This window comes from Rhinolophus ferrumequinum, chromosome 7, assembly GCF_004115265.2.
Source record: "Rhinolophus ferrumequinum isolate MPI-CBG mRhiFer1 chromosome 7, mRhiFer1_v1.p, whole genome shotgun sequence".
Classification (NCBI taxonomy): Eukaryota; Metazoa; Chordata; class Mammalia; order Chiroptera; family Rhinolophidae; genus Rhinolophus; species Rhinolophus ferrumequinum.
Genome location: NC_046290.1, coordinates 9,704,560 through 9,723,853, shown reverse-complemented (window position 1 = coordinate 9,723,853; position 19,294 = coordinate 9,704,560). Strand labels below are relative to the sequence as shown.

General features: G+C 44.0%; 1 protein-coding gene across 1 annotated transcript in view; it reads right to left on the bottom strand.

The window, feature by feature from the left end:
• The window catches only part of OTULIN (OTU deubiquitinase with linear linkage specificity), a 28,708-nt gene extending 19,932 nt beyond the window's left edge, over positions 1 to 8,776 (bottom strand). Inside the window, exons 1-2 of the mRNA XM_033110581.1 lie at positions 8,437 to 8,776; positions 1,119 to 1,195 (exon numbers count right to left, since the gene is read on the bottom strand). Of these exons, the coding sequence (XP_032966472.1) occupies positions 1,119 to 1,195; positions 8,437 to 8,612 (253 nt within the window). The 5' untranslated portion in view covers positions 8,613 to 8,776. The remainder of the gene's footprint in view (positions 1 to 1,118; positions 1,196 to 8,436) is intronic.
• Between the last annotated feature and the right edge of the window lie 10,518 nt (positions 8,777 to 19,294).

Here is a 19,294-nt window from a genome sequence, read left to right as displayed (position 1 = left end):
CTGCGGACGGCAGAGCATCACAACTGAGTGAAAGAGAAAGCAAGAGGTGAGTGTGCCCGCAGCAGGAACGCAGTGGCCAAAGCACACTTCCTCCGCAGGAAAGTGACTTAGGAGGAGTCTGCACCAGAAGTGAATTTTGTGCAATCGCAGCAGTGGAAAGCGAGCGTTCTCCTCGGTTCTGTGGAGGCCCGGCCGGTGTGGCCCAGGAACACATCTAACTGGACCACTACAGAGAACCCCTCCGCTGGCCACCACAGTGGAGTCCCACCAATTAATTCCCTGCTGATAGAGACTTGAAAAGTATCAACAAAATCCCACTTTGTATCACTTTACCATTTGTTCCTAATTACACATAATACTCTTTGTTAACCATAAAGTAAACAGCAGCTACCTCTTAAAATAAACCAGTGGAACACACACATGACACAGGTAATGAGAGAGCAAATGGCCCCGTGAATCACCAATGGCACAGCCCCACTCGGCTCCAGCACGAGGCCAGCGGGCAAAGGCAGAGGGTACTTTGCACATGCAGCCTTGCTAGCGGTGCCCGCAGTGGACGAGGCCAGGAGTGAGGCTCCCAAGCAGCGATGGGTGCACGGGCCCTGCTGGGGGTGAGAAGAGCGGGCAGGACTGGGCAGAAACACGGACACAAAATCAGGCAACGACGAGAGAAGCAGTGCTACTGATCTTGACCAGTCTTTCTTACGAGACCGCCAAACTCACATGGCCATCTGATGCAAAGACCCGAGGCCAGTTTTCCCGTAAATCCTCCCATTTGCAATGAAAACTGCATCACACATCCCAACTTTCTCTAAGAATGTAAGGAAATCAACTGAGAGCGCGTGCGTAAAGGATTAAATAAATCTCCCAGGTGCAAAAATGATATGAATGTAAAGACTGCAGGGAGACCACTTGGATTAAAATGTTAAAACCTCAGGAAACAGTCAGTGCGCCTCAGACACGCTTCAGCAACATGACTACGCGGATGCAGGTAAGACCACATGCATCAGAGTATTTCCTAGGAAGCACATCCTAGTATTTCATGAGAACGGATATACTCATTTAACAGCATTTTCTACTATAAACAGTAAGAACTCTACAAATAATTCCAAACATACCTGATGACCCTCTTTCATGTATAAGTAATTCTTTCTCCTTTTCTATTTCATCTTCAGAACGATATAGGTCCTCCTCTCTGAAATCACACAAAATCAGACATTTCAAAAATCTGCTGCACCGACATTTTCCCCTTTTTCACAGTATGCAGGTGCTTACAAAAACTGGTAAGACAAAGCTTAATTTTTTTCACATTTCATGCTAACAATCTGATAAAATACAGGTCTTTCATCTTAGATGTTCATATTCCCATCACCCCATTTCAGAGATTCTTACTTTAAATAGGACGTTTTACATCACTCCACTGCTACCCGGCTATTTTAACTGCAATGTCTATTAATGTCCCCACTACATACGTAAGCATCTGAGCATGCGTCTTATCCGTGAAGCCGTCACGATTCTATGAAGTTCTAAGAATGGAGACAGTGCTGTTGAGGGTATTTTTATAGGTGTGTAGGCCAATTGCTGACTTTAAAATGGCACAAGCAAATTTTACAACAGCTTCTCTAAAAACAATAGGAGAGCATCGATTATTACAAGTCCCCAAAGCTAAAACCTCCGAGGCTCCTGCTGCTCCTGGACCCCCACATTCAAGCAGCCGCCCGTGTTCTGTTGAGCATATCCCTATGTCCCACATACTTTAATTGCTGCCACCACTACTGACTTGGTACTTATATAACTGCTTCCTAAAGAGTCTGGTGTCACTTAGTGAACTAACAAGAACCTACTAAGCACTAGGATGGGAGAAAACTCCACTGGGTGCTAGACGAGGATGAAGAACGGGACTTCTGGTTTTAGGGTGCCTTCTTTCCCTTTAAGATACACCACATGACAACAATGGGAAACAGAACCACTATCTCTGCTGAAACCACAAGACATGTGACAACCCAAACAGTCCAAAAGTGGACGAAGGAGTAGTAAATCACGGAGCACAGGGGGTCTCGCTGTCGGCAGAGGGGCATCTGCCTGAAGGGGAGGCCAGTAAACCCTGCAGAACCCCAGAGAGGCCTGGGAATTGGAGGTGGCAGGTACTTCAGAAGGTCCAGGAGACACCCAGAGCTGAAAACAAGGAGAGTGGCTGATGCAGACACGAGGAATAATCAGACCCTTAGCTTCCTTTACGCCTTCTGCATGACAGCACACCCCCGTCCTAACACCACACCGGGGGCTCCAGGACAGGGGAGCGCTAACAAATAAGGGCAAGAAAAAATAAGGAATTAAATGAATGATGGAAACACTCCCACACCCAGGTCCCTTAGCACCCCCGCTCGTTGTCCACGGCCTAGGTGGGAGAGAGAGGACGGGATGCAGGGAAAGAGACAGATGAAGGGGTGCTGAGAGAAGTGGAGACTCTAACCTACCTGCGTGTGCCCACCCCACTGAAACCCTACACAGGCTCCCAAGTAAGCAGGAGTCCACGTGTGCACCTAAGCCGGTACTCCATGATTTCCCCACACGCACACCAATGCAAACACTTTCACACCTGTGACGGGCTCTGCCACTCCCGCTGCCTGAACGCTCACGGCCTGACACAGCAGGACACACGCTGTGCGGTGACCCTGCTGCAGTGTGGGGACCCAGAAGTCAGAATGTCCTCACTCCCGCCCTTGTTAGCTTTACACATGACCACAGAACGAAAGTAACTACACCTCTCAGCGCCTAAATGTAACCACCTGTAAAGGACAGTAGGCACACCCACCTCAGAAGATTGCTGAGAATAAATACATGTAAAATGCTTAGCACTCAAAGAAGTTAGCTATTGCTATTAATTCTCACACTATATCCATTTGTGCAAAGTATTAATAAACAATTCGCCCAATGATCATTTCTTACCCTTTTTTCCCTCTCTCAAATAAAGGTGATGGTGTGTGTGTGCCTATTTTTATTAATGCTCGGGGTCAAGGGGGCGTATTAGGAAAAAGGTACTTTCCATGTGCTCCGGCTTCAGTCAGATTTCAAGTAAAAGGTGTGATGTCACCCAGAGCCTGTGCCAGCGTTAAAAGCAAACAGAAACCAGATTCACAGGGATGATACGTATATATCGAACACCTAAAATAAAAAGTGACTAAAGGGGGGTCAGTTCTGCTATATGACTGACATGCTTCCTCTTCCAGCTCCTACTTCTAACAGACTACGAACGTATTTGTCATTAAAAAGTCTACTTCCAGAGAATTCTTTGGCTATGCTGCACGCACATTTGGCTCTACTTCTGTCCTCTTCCTTTTTAATCTACAACATAACCAAACTTCAGTCACAACACCAGTGCCCAGATGGGATTCTCTAAACAAACAGTGCTCAGTACAGCCACAAATACAAATTCCCACAAAGGTCAACAGGAGGGGAACAGAAAGAAATCAATAGAACTAAATGCAAAGTGAAGACAGAAACAGAAAATGAGATTATTAGAAATAAAAAAGCAGTGACTCTGATACACAAAAGTAGCAGAGCAGAAAACTGATGAATGGGGCTCAGTGTATATTCAAAGTATTTCAGCCACACTACATTTCATTCAGATCCTGTGCACAAATGTTTGGTAACGTCCATGGCCACCAGTGACACCTGCTAACTTTCCAAGGCCACCAAGGAAACTGTAATATGGCCTTCAAGCCATCTTAAAAATGATCCGTGAGCTGTACTTACTCGGAGAGAATATACGTTTTAAATTTAAGCAATAAAGCTCAATCAATATGGTCAGAAAAGACATTCAACAACCAAAATGAAATATTCATCCAACATCAGGACAGTCAACTGGAAAGAGAGAGGTGTGAGAGCAAGAAAAATAAAACTAATTTTATTTAAGAAAATACCTCACTCAATAAATTTTTGCTTTAACTTTTTTTTAAGTATCAAAATATTAAAGCTAAAAATAACAACGAAATGAAATTAAAGCTGTGAATCTGAAATAGCTGGAGGTCTGAATTTTGTTATGGGAAGGGAATAGTGAAGCAACGCTAGGACAAGGGATTATTTCATGGTAAGATAAAATCCACTCTTTGGAACAAAAGAGGCCACTGATGCCCACAGACTTAAATGATCCCCACAGCAAACTTTCCTTCTAGAAAACACACAGATATACAGAAAAGTTCTGAAGAAAAGTAAAACAAAGTCATAAATGTGACTTGATTTCTTGGGAACCAGTCACACACAATTATATAGTTGAATTAAATTTTAAAACCAAAATGCTAGTAATTCCTACTTGGAAAATTTTTAGTTTAGCATCAGTGTATATTCAAGCCCCCATTTTCTCTTAAGCTAGAGGTGAAATATTTTATTCTTAATAGTAAAGTGATATAGACCATTAAGTTACATGATGATACCTTCCAAATTATAACCACCTTCTTCCTGTTCAAAGACATGCATAACAATACATTTTTGAAAACTTAATTTAAAAATGTTTACCACATGTAGACAAAAGTGGACTATTCCCAAGAACAAAAGCACAGAGCTCAGTGAAGCAGAAGACACTTCTGTGAAGCTAATTTTTCAATTTCTGATACAAGTAAATGTGTGATATGAAAAAAGTCAGTGCTGACGTCTATGCTGACAAGATAGCATTTTAATCGTTCACCACTGTGAACATCTGTACCAACTTCCCCTTAGTTGTCTCAAAAGCTAAACTGGGTATGACTGTTCAGCTCTCTGGACTCGAACACGGCAGGCAGCTCACGCTCAACGTGGCCTGTCCTAGCAGACTAATGGCCCAGGCAGTGCGGCTGAGACAGTGCCAACAACCACTGTGACACAACGTGCCTTCCCACACGGGCACAGGAAAAGCAAAGACCACTCAACCCAGCCTTTCTCCACTGCTCAGCGGTTGTAGACATGAGTGAACAACACATCCAATACAGGAAAGTACCGGCACCCAGGCCAAAATTCCACCTCCCTCCTGTAAGTGGACTTTCCATGACTGGCTCATGCTACTCCACGTGACTTCCAGAGGTATCTGGGGACAACGCAGAACCCTCAACAATGGGTTTCATTCTCAGAGACATCCCAACTCTGGACCCTGAAGCAGGCTCTTCATCCAGGTGGAGGAAGGGGCAGGAGGAAGTCGCTGTTACCCCATCACACACAGCCCCTAGGAGCTGCTCACGTGTGAGGTGGGTGGCAAAACACATTGGCACCATAGTATATTTAGCAACGCCTAAGAACAATGCTTTAACAATACGCTGTATTCACAGCCCTTTTGAGAATCCACAGTTTTCATCAGAACCTCAGCCCAGAAATACATAAATACACATAAAATTTTGTCTTCAATTTTAGAGGTGTTCACAGACATACGCTTCCCCGCCAACCACCCACAGCCAGACTATGGACCCCAGATTCAAACTCTGTCCCACCATCTGGCAGGGCCATGGTGTAGTCTCGCTTCTCAATCCCCTAAGCATGTCTGGCCTGGCCCCCAACCATGTCCCAGGACCATCTTGATCTCAAGGACTATAGTATGGATGAACGTAGCTAAGGGCAAGAAGCAAACATAGCCTAAGTTTCAGTGTAGGGGTGGGGTGAGCAGGGGATAAAGCATAACAGACCTGCACATACAACCAATGAAGAAGGTTCAAAAAAAGTCAACTAAATCTGGTCTGACCTAAGACATCTTTAAACAGGACCCTAAGTCATCTTGTGAGCCCACCTCAGGGCTTGTCCAGGGGATGCCAGCCAACCACAGCTCTCAAATGAGCTAAGGGAAGGAAGGAAGGAAGGAAAGAAAGAAGGAAGGAAGGAAGGATTGGGGGGAGGGTGGTGAGGAATGAAGGGAAGGAGATGTAGAAAGTTGCTTATCCATGGATTTTTCATGTCTTTCTTCCCCACTATTTCTCTCCCTCGCGAAATGCAGTGAGCTCAGTCTACAGGACTAAGTACCCTAGAGTACAAGAGTACAGCCTAGGAAATAAGCCATCCCTTCCTCTACGCACCTTCGCACCCTTCAGAGTCACACCCCAAATGAATAATGGCTGCAAAAGTTGGGCTAAGGTTTGTATTCATAATTACTGTCCACTGAATGTACTAAAAATGACTCCACAGGATATCTCAAAAGAGCTGCAGTTTTATGGTGTTTCAAACATCCAGGGGCAAATATTTTACTTGATTCCTGTGTAGGGCAAACCCAGTTATTTGGGTGGGAAGAATGTACTTGGCTCCCATGACAGAAAACCAGAGTTTAAAAACTATTTTAAATTGTAATTTAGGCATTACACTATTTATTAAATCTACATCCAATGATTAGGCTGCACATATCATCACGTAAGAACTGATGTGCACACATTATACTGCAAACCATAGTATAAATATGATACAGTGCAGTTTCTCTCGCCCTTAAGATCACAGAACAAAGAGAAGTGGCCCACTGCCCATATAATAGGCAAGAAAGCCCAAAACATAAGATGTGATGTCGAGAACTTGAAGACATCTGACGTTATCTTCGCCTCCTTTTTCTTCCTCATCTCTGTTCTCTTATGAGAGCTAAGGGAGAAGTTATCAAAGACAACAAAAGCAGGAAGAAAAAAAATTAAGTTCTAAATAAACCGCAAACTGAAACACCTATTCCAGGGGGGGAAAAAAAGTCTGAAGTCAACTGTCATGATAAATCATGTCCCTCTGCCTGGCTTTGCTAAGGAAGCCAGAGACGGGAAGAGGTTCCCACCCAGGCATCAGGGAACTTGGCCCCCAAACTACTGCCTGTATCTCTCTGGCCAAACTGTACCTATCGAATCTGTAACAGTTTCCTAATGTGTAACATGATAAACCTTGGCGGGGGTTTTTAGATTCCTTTCAGCAATAAACCTGTAATTCTACTGACAGACAAAAGAGGCACCTGTGCCACAAAACCTCTCATCAGGAAGGAGTGCTCCATGACCCATTTCCTCAGGTGCTCAGACTCTGGAACCCACAGCCCACAGAGAAAGTGGCCAAATCACTATGCATACTTTTGGGAACATATCTGGCTTCGAGGTCTCTGCATCACCCAAGGGGCATGAAACTGCTCAGGCCGAGGCTGAGGAGCAGCATCTGAAGGCCACTAAGTGGGTCTGGCAGCAGCAGTTACCAATGGGCATGGGCTGTGGTGGGCCAGATGCAGAAGATGCCCCCCTCCTTTATTGGCTGCAGAGTCTCAGGCAGGCCTCCACAACACAGGGAGCAAAACTGCAGCCACAGGTCACACCAGCTTTCACAGGGGTCTGCTTGGTGGTTTCAATTAAAATGTAAACTAAAACACTACTGTTTAATAAGAGACTGACCCTGTCCCCAGTAGAGATGGGCCCAGCTCTCCAGAAACCCATGCTCCACACCTGGCCAGCTTCACTCAGCTTACCTGCCTCACTCCTGGGGGCAGGAGTTTGAGACCTTCTACTCTACATCTTTCCCAGTGGTCATTGAGTGTGGATAATTCCACTCCAGTAAATGAGAATATCATAGCCCACGGTAAAGAACCATGCAAATAAGTTATTATAATACACTGTCTGCCTTAACAGGCCTGCGATGGATGCCAGTGCAGGAAATGCACAAGAAAAAATAAGCGCATTTGAACACATCTCACCCTTCAACTTTCCCACCAATCAAGCTTTTTGTCAAACTGGTTATAGGTGTGCTTTCCTCCGTTTTGAAATTCAAAAGCATTTATATGTGCTTAGAACTTGGAAACTGTAGAAAAAGTTTCAGCCTTCAAGTTAATATTCTGCTGCCACCCCACTCCCCTGCAGAAACTACAAACGCTTCCGATCTACGCCGCCTTCTTCCCAGTTCTGTAAGGAAGGATCTAACCGGCACTGCCTTTCGTGTTTAAAAATAAAGGGGGAGTGGGGATATCCAGCTAAGCCTGTAACAAGCAAAAGAGAACTGGGTCAGACTCCGTCCAAAGTCTATCCAACACGTGGGGCGCTCATCAAGCGGCGACTCGTCCTCCAAGGACCAAACCTGTCGCGTGGCTCAGTTTTCCTTTGGCTGTGACAGAAGCCACCTTACTTCCTACCGGGCTGAAGGAAAGAGCCACGGGGAGTTAGGTAGAATATAATACGCTTCTCGGGTTTGTTCCCCAAGTTTCTGGAGCTTCCTTTAACTTCAGAGCTGGGGAGACATCCAGAAACAGGGAGCGGGGGCCCTGGATGACCGTAATAGTGCGAGGACCCTCCGGGAACGCATTTGTGCTCAGGCACTGGACACAGTGTCTTCCAATTCCTGCGTCCCCGACGACCACACGCCCCAGAACGGAGGGGACGAAGGGCCGCCTGCCGGCGACTCCCTAGCCCACCCCACGCCCAGCCTTCCCGAGGGGACCGCGCCCGGCGCTCCCGCCCGTCCCCACCGCGACCCGCGACTCACTGCTCGGCCGGGCACCGCACCGCGGCCCGCGGCTGCCCAGCGGCCTCTGCCTTCCCGCCCTCCCGCACCGCGGCTCTGGCCGTGCCCGGCGAGGAGGGCCCCGTCTCCAGCGCCGGCTTCTCCGCACAGCTGGCGCCGGGCCACGCTCCAGGATGGGGCATCGTCCCCCGACTCATGGGGCCGCCGCCGGCGGCGCCGCAGGGGTTCAGCCACCTCCGAGCGATACGGCGCCCCTCCCTTCGGGGCGCGCGGCCGTGGCTGCCGCCGCTCGCTTCCTGCCGGCTTCGGAGGGTGCACAGGACGCTTCCGCGCGCGTCACCGCCGCCCGCCCCGCGGCCTCTGACCCGCTGTGCCGGGGGGCGCGGCTCGCGGGGGCGGGGCGTTGGGGCGCCGTGCCTGCGCATGCGCGCGCGCGGGCGGAGGTGTAGGCGTGGAGGGCGTCCGGCGCGGCCACTGCGCATGCTCCGCCGCGCGCGCCTCGGTCTGTCCCGAGTTGGCCGAGGGCTGTCCTCGCCCTGTGTGTCCAGTTGTTTCCTTCGTCTCACGCCAGCCGGGGATGTAAGAGAAGGAAAGGACTGGACGCGCAGCGGGACGCGTCCTCGGTGAGGAGGACAAGGAAAACCGGCCCGGGGTGTGAAGGGCGCTGACGAGTGTGGGCGCCTTGCGGTGTCACTTTGGGCTTCCGAGTGTCGCGCTCAGCCAGCCGGGGTTTCCTCAACCATAAAACAAGGGATGTGGGCAGACTCAGTGACGCGCGGCTTGCCTGGCCTTCCCCGAGTGACAGTTCCGTCCCCACCCGCCCCCGAGCCCGCCGGAGGCTCTGGCCTTGGTGTGGGGTCAGGCTTGTCGCCCACGGCCCGAGAGTTAACGCCCCCTCCGCGGTGTGAGGGCGGGAAGGCGAACTGGTTCTACCGGACGGTCGAGCGAACGCAGCGGCGTGTGTTCTTGGACTGGATTCTTCCGAACAGACATTCTGGCTCCATCAGAAGGTGACATTGTTCATCTCGGAGGAGGAAACCGTGGAGTAGCCTGTAAAGATGAGCAGCGGTCACTTGCGGCTGCCAGGGGCATTCTCAAGCGGAGAGGGCAGAACCAGGGTGTGGGGGAGGAATGGCACGGCAATGAAGAAACCTGCAGGTATTCAGGGGCAGAACAGGTAGGTACCAGAGGATGCTATTGAAAGACGAAACGAAGAAGGATGCCGGAGACCGGGTCATGAGCAGCTACCTTAGGCTAACAAAGCAGCTTGCGCTTGATCCTCCTGGAAAGACAGGAAGAAGAGTCACGTGGAGTCACTGTGTCTCCAGTTAGAGAAAAGATTGGAAAGGAGCAAGACTGGGCGTCCCGCGTAAGGGGACTAAATGGTAGTGGGCACCAACGGGAGAAAGGGGAGGGAAAGAACATTTGCATTTTCAGGCAAAGAACTATGGGGTTTTTTACCCTTTAAGTTTATAATAATAAATACAAATGCTTAAAAAAGTTAAGAGCCTACAACAGAATATATGAATTATATTGGGTTGAAGAGTGTCCCCCAAATTCACATCCACCTGGATCCTCAATGTGACATTATTCAGAAATAGGTTCCTTGCAGATGTAATCAGTTAAGATGAGGAAATGCTGGCATTTCAATTTAAAAACACCTACTCCAAAACCACTGAATCCTTATTTCCTACAGTGTTTCCCCGAAAACAAGAGTCAACTGAACAATCAGTTCCAATGCACCTCCTGGAGCAAAAACCAACATAAGACCCGGTCTCATATTAGAGTAAAATAAGACCGGGACTCAGGTCAATTTCTGCTTCAAAAGACACACCAGAGCCGACTGTCCGGCTAGGTCTCGTTTTCAGGGAAACTCGGTAGTCTGGGACTCCCAGTATTTGCATTTTTAACAAGAGCCCAGGTGTTTCTAAAGTACAGCCAGGTTTAAGAACTAAAGACTACTACAATCCCCTAATTTTTCTGGATGAAACTGAGGTGCAGAGAGATGAAAATGGCTTGTCCACCAAGTTAGTGACAGTCTCCTTATTCAGTGTGCTCTTCTATTCAGCGGGCTTTATTCAAACTCTCCCTCTCTGACCTTATTTTCTGACATAGACCTTTGCCCAGGGTCACTGCTCTGTACTATTTATGGGCATTTCACATCAGCATTTGGAACTGACAGACAAGGGTACGTGGGAAGTTTTGCATTTCTGTGAATGAATGATGCTTTCCACTGAACATGAACTATAATACTCTTGGTTATGAAATCATACTTGTATTTACTAAACTGAAAGTTACCTCCTCATTTGAAAGTCTTACTATAACCTAAGGTCAACGGCTTTTACTTTTCCTTACCATCCCTTTCAAACTTCACTAGATTTTTATCTATCTTTGGAACCTTTCCAATGGCAAAAGTTTGAAATCTTATAGCAAAATTATTTTCAGATAGCTGAATCATTACCACTTAATGAGGCAGGGCTTGCCAAAAGCCCTAAAAATGACTAAGTAATTATTGTCACACTGAATATAAATGGTCATCTTTTATCTGAAATCACATTAAAATCCCAAATTTTAATGTGCAATAGCTCAACAGGCAAACTTATGGGACTGTCTCTTATACACTATTTCAAAGAAAAGCAACCCATTGCTTTAAAAGCAAAAGTTTACTAAAAGTATAATCAATGTCTTTTCAACCCCCAAGTTCTGTGTTTCCACAAAAGATGAACATACTAAACTAACAAAATACAGAGTATCAATTGTTTATTTAGTTACACTTACAAAAATCAAACACAAGTTTTTATTTGGTGCCTAACTTGTTTTTCACTTGGAATCCTTTCAACCCATAGTCAACAGCCTAAAAACTGGATTTTTTCTATTTCTTACTCCATCTTTCATTAACTTCACTAGGTTGTTATGAATCTTTATAGTTTTCTCCAACAGCAAAACCTGGGAATCTTGTATCCTAGTGTTTCCCACCCCCAGCACTACTGACATTTGACTGGATAATTCTTCGTCCTGGGAGGCTGTGCTGTGCATCGTAGGATGTTTGGCAGCCTCTCTGGCCTCTTAACCACTAGATTCCAGGAGGGCTCCTCCCCGCTCCAGTCACAACAATCAAAATGTCATCGCCAAATGGAGCGGGAGAGCAACGTCATCCCTCACTGAGAAGAGAACAAAACAAAACAGGCTGTATCCTACACTCTTGGAAGCACGAAGTATACTGATCCAAGCTTCAAGGGTGCCAAATATCAATTCCTTCAAATTTGGCATCAACCATAACATACAAATGCTCTCGTGAGTATGCATTTAGGTCCCTGGACACCGCATGCAAACTAATGGTGGGGTATTGCAGCGAGAATCCTAATCCAGAGCCATCTAACCAAGACAGGTGGCTCTCAGTGATGTAAAGGGTGCCGGTGCCAAGGCCCTTCGCATTCAGTCCAGCCTCGGTGTCTGGCTGCTGCTGCTGCTGGAGCCCCTCAGCTGCCCCCGGTGGCGGGAAACTTTTGAGGAAGCTCATTGCAGCAGTGAGCACAGCGACACAGGCCAGGAGGGAGCTGAAGCACAGCAAGCCCACACCCTTTTCAGCTCACCTATTTGGCATGTTCTGAAGGCAGCTGGATCTTGGATACGAGAGTGGATTTTCCTACATCTGATTATGTGGTCATTTCAGTTGCACTGTCATTCCAGATGTGGATTCATTGCTGGAGCATATCAACACATTTCCTACGTAGTACCTGGTATACAGCTATCGATTTGGCAAATGCTTTCCCCTCTATACTTGTTGAAAAAGACTGCCAGAAGGAATTGAATTCAACTGGCAAGGCAGGTAATACACCCTCACTGTCCAAACAGAGAATTTCGCAGCTCTTTAGCCCTATGTCATGATTTAGTCTGCAGGGACTTCGATTCCTTCCACAGAACATCGCACTAGCCTATCACATTGATGATGGATACGCTGATTGGTAGACAGGAAGTAGCCATTACTGTACACATATTGGTAAAATATTGGCATGCCAGAGGATGGGAAATAAACCCCACAACATTCAAGGGCCTTCTACCTCAGTGAAATTTCTAGGGGTCCAGTGGTTTGGGATATATCAAGATATCACCTCAAAGGTAAAAGATAAGGTGTTCCATCTGGCCCCTCCTAGTACTTAAAAAGAGGCACAACACCTAGTGAGAGATTAGAAGGCTCCACAACAGGTCCAGGCTGCTCTGTCACTTGGTTCATACAATCCAGCAGATTTAATGGCGCTAGAACGGTGGCGGTGGATAGAGCTGCTTTTTGTAGGCTTTGGCAAGTTCCTATAAGTCAATCACAATGCAAACCCTCAGGATTTTGGAGCAAAGCACTGCCACCCTCTCGGTAACTACTCTCCTATTGAGAAACAGCTTATGGCTTGCTACTGGACCCTAGTAGAGACTGAGTACTTATCCGTGAGCCACCAATGTACCATGTGACCTGAGCTCGGTGAAAATTAATGTTAATAGATTGTAACCTTAATGTGATCTAATGAAAATGGCACTGCCCTTCTGTAATCTTCCCAAAACCCATAACCCCAGCATAATTATGAGAAAAACATCAGACAAATTACACATTCCCTTAGAGGGGCATCCTACAAAATGTGTGACTAGCACTCTTCAAACTGTCAAGATCATCAAAAACAAAAAAAAGTCTGAGTAACTATCATTGTCAAGAAGAGCCTAAGGAAACATGACAACTAAATGGAATGTGATATCCTGAATGGGATATTAGAACAGAAGGCATTAGGTGAAACAAAGGAAGTCTGAATGAACCCACTGAATTTAGTTAATAATAACGTATCAATATTGGTTATTAATTGTAATAAATGTACCATATTATGGTAAGACATTAGTAATAGGGGAAATTGGGTATAAGGTATATGGGAACTTGGTATTATCTTCTCCATTTTTCTGTAAATCTAAAACTCTTCAAAAAATAAACTCTATTATATTAGAAAAAATCAAACTCAAATTACCACATTACAAAGTGTTAAACCGAGACTTTCCAAAATAATGAAGTCACATTGTTCTTATTTCGTACGTCAATAGAAAAATTTTTATTTAAATGTTAATTATTTTATCTCTAATCTTTAAAAAATTTCTACTGTGTATATGTTTTATAGCACACATAATACATAAACACAGAGGTGCATGTGTGCATTTTTAATATTTATATGTGTATTGGGATATGCTAAACTTTTTATGGATATTACAAAACTAAATTATTAGCAAGTAAGTGTATTAAACGAAATAAGTAAAAAACTAAGTTACAGTTTCTTAAAAGAAGTTAGTCCATGAACTGTGATATAATTACAATTAGCTAATTATGTCAAGGGGAATAGATAATAACAAAAAAATCTATAAGCTTAAGTGAAAGTCTATATACCGTGTTTCCCCGAAGATAAGACCTAGCCAGACCATCAGCTCTAATGCATCTTTTGGAGCAAAAATTAATATAAGACCCAGTCTTTAAAATAATATAATGTAATATAATAATATAACATAATACCGGTTCTTTGATTAATTTTTGCTCCAAAAGACGCATTAGAGCTGATGGTCCAGCTAGGTCTTATTTGTGGGGAAACACGGTAATAACATTGCTGGAGACAATTCCATTTAGTTTTCAGCTTTCCCTTAGTATCAAACCTTCCTAAATTAGATAACTTAAAGTTATATGATGATATTGTAATTTGTACCTTGGACTTGGTAACTTACATTCTGAATCACCTCAAATTACTCTAATTACTTTTTCAGTGGCTTTACCTAGAATAGTTAATGAGTTCCTTTTCTATGAACACTTCAGACTTGTGATAACTGTTTACAAAGAACACTGCAGAGCCATATGAGTGTTGGTTGGTCTGTTTGGCTGATTTTTTGATTCTTTATAAGGAGCTTAGTACAAGTTGGATGCATAGCTCCTTTTTCAATACCATAAATATCATATTTTACAGCAAAGTCAAAACACCCTATATTTCTATTCTATGGAATTTCCCACTGTCACAGCAATAGATTTCAAGTGTATTCTGTACACCAGTTTCTAAGGTATTCACAGGAAAGGTACTTTTTAGTTTAGTGTAGTTTCACAGGTTCATGCACTGCACTCAAGCTTGAGAGGAAGTATTGCTAGTTTCATTTAGAAATTAACTACTCTAGAAATACCCAAGTATTTATTTAAAATACCCTCTTTCCCAGCATGCATCTTGATTGTGGAATGCTCATTTTTAAACAGGATGGGTGGGGGAACCTAATATGTCTTTGAAATTCTGAGACTAGAAGAAATAACTTTATAGAGAAAAAAATAGGGGAAATACTTCATTAGAAAAAATATCTAGCAGTAATATTAGTTTACCTGGAAACCCCCAAAACTGTCCCCAAGAGTTTGTCTTGGGAGAAATATGGGTCATAGTGAAAGGTATTTTATGAAAATAAAACTATTTCATACATACGGAGATGACAGAGAATGATGTTATACAAAGACTTGGAATTCTGGAAAATATTAAACCAGTCTTTGGCCTCCAGGTAACAGAATTTCATCCTAAGGAAATCATCCAGGCAGATGATAATCTTTATTTATTTATCTGGAAGTCTTCTGAAATGGAATTCCATACTCTTAACTACCTTACTGTTTTCTCTGGACTGAACTGAAACCCCCCCCCCGCCCCAATTCCTATGTTGAAGCCAGAACCCCCAATGCAACTATACTCAGTGTTATGGACTGAATGTTTGTGCCCTGCCACCTGATTCATATGTTGAAATCCTCCTCCCCAGTGGGATGATATTATGAGTGGGGCCTCTGGGAGGTAATTAGGGTTAGGTGAGGTCGAGAGGGTGGAGACCTCATGACGGGGATTAGTGCCCTTAGAAGAGTCTGAGAAAGTTTCTTCCCCTCTCTGCTCTCCGCTCTGTGAAGGCACAAGGAGAAGTCAGCCGTCTGCAAGTCAGAGGAGAGCCTCATCAGAACTCAGCCGTACTAGCCCCACCATGATCTAGGACTTCCAGGCTCCAGAACTGTAAGACGAATTTGTATCGTGTAAGCCATCCAGGGAACGGTACTTTGTTAGAGCAGCTGGAACTAAGACATCTGGAGATAGGGTCTGTGAGGAGGAGACACAGATTAAAGGAGGTTGTACAGGTGGGCCCCTAATCCGACAGGGCTGGTGTCCTCCTAAGAAGAGGAAAAGACACCAGACTTCGCTCTCCACCATGTGGTGACACAGAAGGCAGCCATCTGCAAGCCGGGAAGAGAGTTCTCACCAGAAACCGAATCAGCCAGCACCTTGATCTTGGCCTTCGGGGCCCCAGAACTGTGAGAAATAAAATTATGTTGTTATGAACCACCTGGTCAATGGTATTGTGTATCACAAAGTATTTCCTCACACTCACCTTTTAGGACAAGCATCTGTGTTCCTTTGAAAAGGAAGTCCATCATTCATACTGCACACCAGAACTTAGAAAGAGCTAGAACAAGTCCTAGAAGTGCCCTAAGAAAATCAAAGAAAGAGATTCTCTGTCATTTCTGTGCCACAACATAGGAAACCTTCACCTCCCCAAGTAATCTGATGTTAGGTTGATGACTTTCATATGACCCCATGTGGTCTCCAGCATAGTCAGAGGGAAAGCATCCCCCAATGATCACCAAACAAATCTCTCCTCGTGATGAGGTAGTTGTCAACCTCATCTTAAAAAATTATAGCAGGATATTGCTGACAGAGTAACAAGGGATTTCTGGATCTTCTGCTAATCTTTTGCCTCATGAATTTTTCTTTTCACTTGGTCCAGAATTTTAGAAGGATAGTTGACTAGGTCTCCTTTAGAAGATAAGGACGTATAATTTCATTATTATTGTGTCATTCCCAAAGACCTTGGCAGCTAGAATCCATCTTAAAATAATGGTCATCAAACTTAGGAACATCTATGTCTTGGGGTACACTAGGGCCAGGTTATACGGTTGTACAGCAGAGGCCCTGGGGTAAAAGGTAACTTTCACAGCTGTATGAAGGCATGGATAGGTCTGTTCTCCTTTCTGACCATTACCTTCATGTTCACCATATTCTTATTTTACAAAAACAAAGTCTTACTTCTCATCCATCCCAAATCCCACTACAATGCATGCTTCAGGGCTGTGTGGTCCCATAGAGTAGCTACGGGTCACGCGTGGGTACTGAGTGCCTGAAACACAGCTGGTCAGAATTAAGATTTGCTGTTTGTGTAAAATACTACATGATTTCAAGGACCGAGTACCCCAAAACAAAAAGAATATGAACTATCGCACCTGAAATTTTTCATAATGATTGAATGTTGAAATGATAATATTTTGGAAATACTGCATTATATACAATATTAATATCACCTGTTTCTTTTAACTTTTTAAAATATGGTACAACTTTTAATTATCAATGTGGCTTGCATTTTACTTCCATTGGATGGCACTTTTCTAGAGCCTCAAAGGGACAATTTCAATATTGCTTTCAGAGAAGCCTCCAACGTAAGGCACCAAAAACTTGCATTCAGGCTTCTAGTCTTTCCTTGTCTTCTCTTAAGAGTGGGTAATTTGGTATTTAAATCAAGTATTTGGCCAACATATTAATTCAGATATTTGTAGAGTGGGGTGATAAGAATGATGATAATTTCACTCAAAGAAAGCACTGCTCCATTGATGGAGAGTCCCTAGAGAACAAAGCAGAATATCTGTGAGAAATACTGGTGGCATCTTATGTCATCCAGGTGACAAATTCATGCAAGGCTGTGCACCTTACTTAGCACTCAGACTTAGAATGAGTGTTTGTGAGATGATTGTCTTCTGTTACTTCCCAGAACCGGGAAGTAATTGACTCATGACTGGATAATGAATCCTTTAGTAATTCAGGTGGATTCTAATTTGTTGCTTTCAACAAATTTGAAGAAGAACCTTAAGTGGTTTACTATGAGTTAAAATAATATTTAATGAGAGATTACTATGATACTCCCTGCATGTAATTCAGAAGTTGAAAGAATCGAATGACTTTTGTTATAACAAAACTCTATTTTCATCTACTTATGAGAACAGTGCTTCTCCATGCCTGCATCTATAAAATCCACAAATAGAAATAGAATTGAGGTTAAATCCTATCTCTTTCTAACAATAAATTGCATTCATCAATACATATTGAGTTGTAGCCAATAAAATTGTACTAAGTCTGTGTAATAATGATTGAAATTTATAATATATTGTTTCAATCAAATTTTTACTACTAATCATCATAATGTTAAATAAAATTTCAAGTAATTTTAAATAAAAAGACCTGCAAACATAAAAATATACTGCATTAAATAAAATTCTGGAAGTGGAAATAAGATTTCAGTGTGAAAAAGGAATGATGTAAAGTTGCAGTCTTTTGAATGAATGACAGTGAAGTTCTAATGAACACGTTATGTAGATTCTATTGGAAACTTAAGTTACATGATGGTTTTATTTTGAAATGTCAATATTTATTTTTAATAAGGTGGAAATTACACCCTTTCAAACTAAATTTCTAGTGGGAAATTTTAGATGTCAACTTTCAGATGTGGCAACAGTTTCCCAGTTCTTCAAAACTCTCTTCCAGGAGAAGGTGAGCAAACACATTCAGATGACTGCCTTAGGCAACTGTCACAGCCCTTTGGTTTTGTAGATGTGGGGACTGAGGACCAGAAGTTCGGTTCCTGGACCAGAACTTATGGCCACGTGCCGTCACTGGCTCTGCAACTCCATCCATCTCCCTCTCAGATAAGGCATAAGGCCCATGCAGTCTGTGAGAAAGTGCACGTCCATCCGTGATGAGGTCCCTTGGGTAAGAGGTTCTCCTTTGAAATGTATTTGGGTTTAGAGCTGTTGTGTGGCATATGGTGGTCGCCTGTCACCACTACCTCATCCATTGTCGGGATTCTTTCTAAAGGAATCATTTAGAACTAGGAGATGTCCACACATCTATCTCAGCAAGTTAGCTTGTCATTTATCTAACTATTGATTTCCCTAACAAAGTTGGAAGCACCTTAAGGGAAGTAGATATTCATTGTCTCAGATTGGGCTGGGCTGCCATAACAAAATACCACAGACTGGGTGACATTTGTTTTCTCACAGTTCTGGAAGCCAGAAGTCTGAGATGAGAGTGCCAGCGTGGTCGGGTTCTGGTGAGAGGTCTCTTCCTGGCGTGTGGGCCTGCTCGCTGATGGTACGCCTGGCGAGGAGAGCGAGCTCTGGTCTCTCTTCCTCTTCTTATAAGGACGCTGATCCTATTGGATCAGAGCCCAACCCTATGACCTCATTTAACTTCACTTACTTCCATAAAAGCCCTATCTCCACATACCGTCACATTACGGGGTTGGGGCTTCAACGGATGCATTTCAGTTCGGCAAAAACATTCATTCCACAACACTCATAAATGTTTCTATATCTTGTTTCTAACCCAATGGTACCAGTGACCGTTAAGACATTTTTGTTGAACGATTTAATATTAATTTTTTATATCAGTATGATACTGGCAATGTAGTGTACAGCAAAGAGAAAACAAGCTATGTGCCAAGTCATTTAACCTCTCTGAGCCTCAGTTTCCTCAGATGTAAAGTCTAGATAAGAATGTTTTTCTTATAGATACGTCATGAGGATTAGAAGGGAGGGGTGTCACGGATCTAGGCTAGTGCTTGTGAAATAATTGCTACATTTAATACTTTCTCTTAACACCTTACAGTTCATGAAGCACCTTTGCATAGACCATCCCACTGAGTCAAGACCTAATTGCCTCAGACAGTCCTGGCCCGAAGCCTAGTGATCTTTTCACTATGCTAAGGGATCTAAGACCTCACAGAAAGTGTTAATTTTAAGATAACCTTGGAC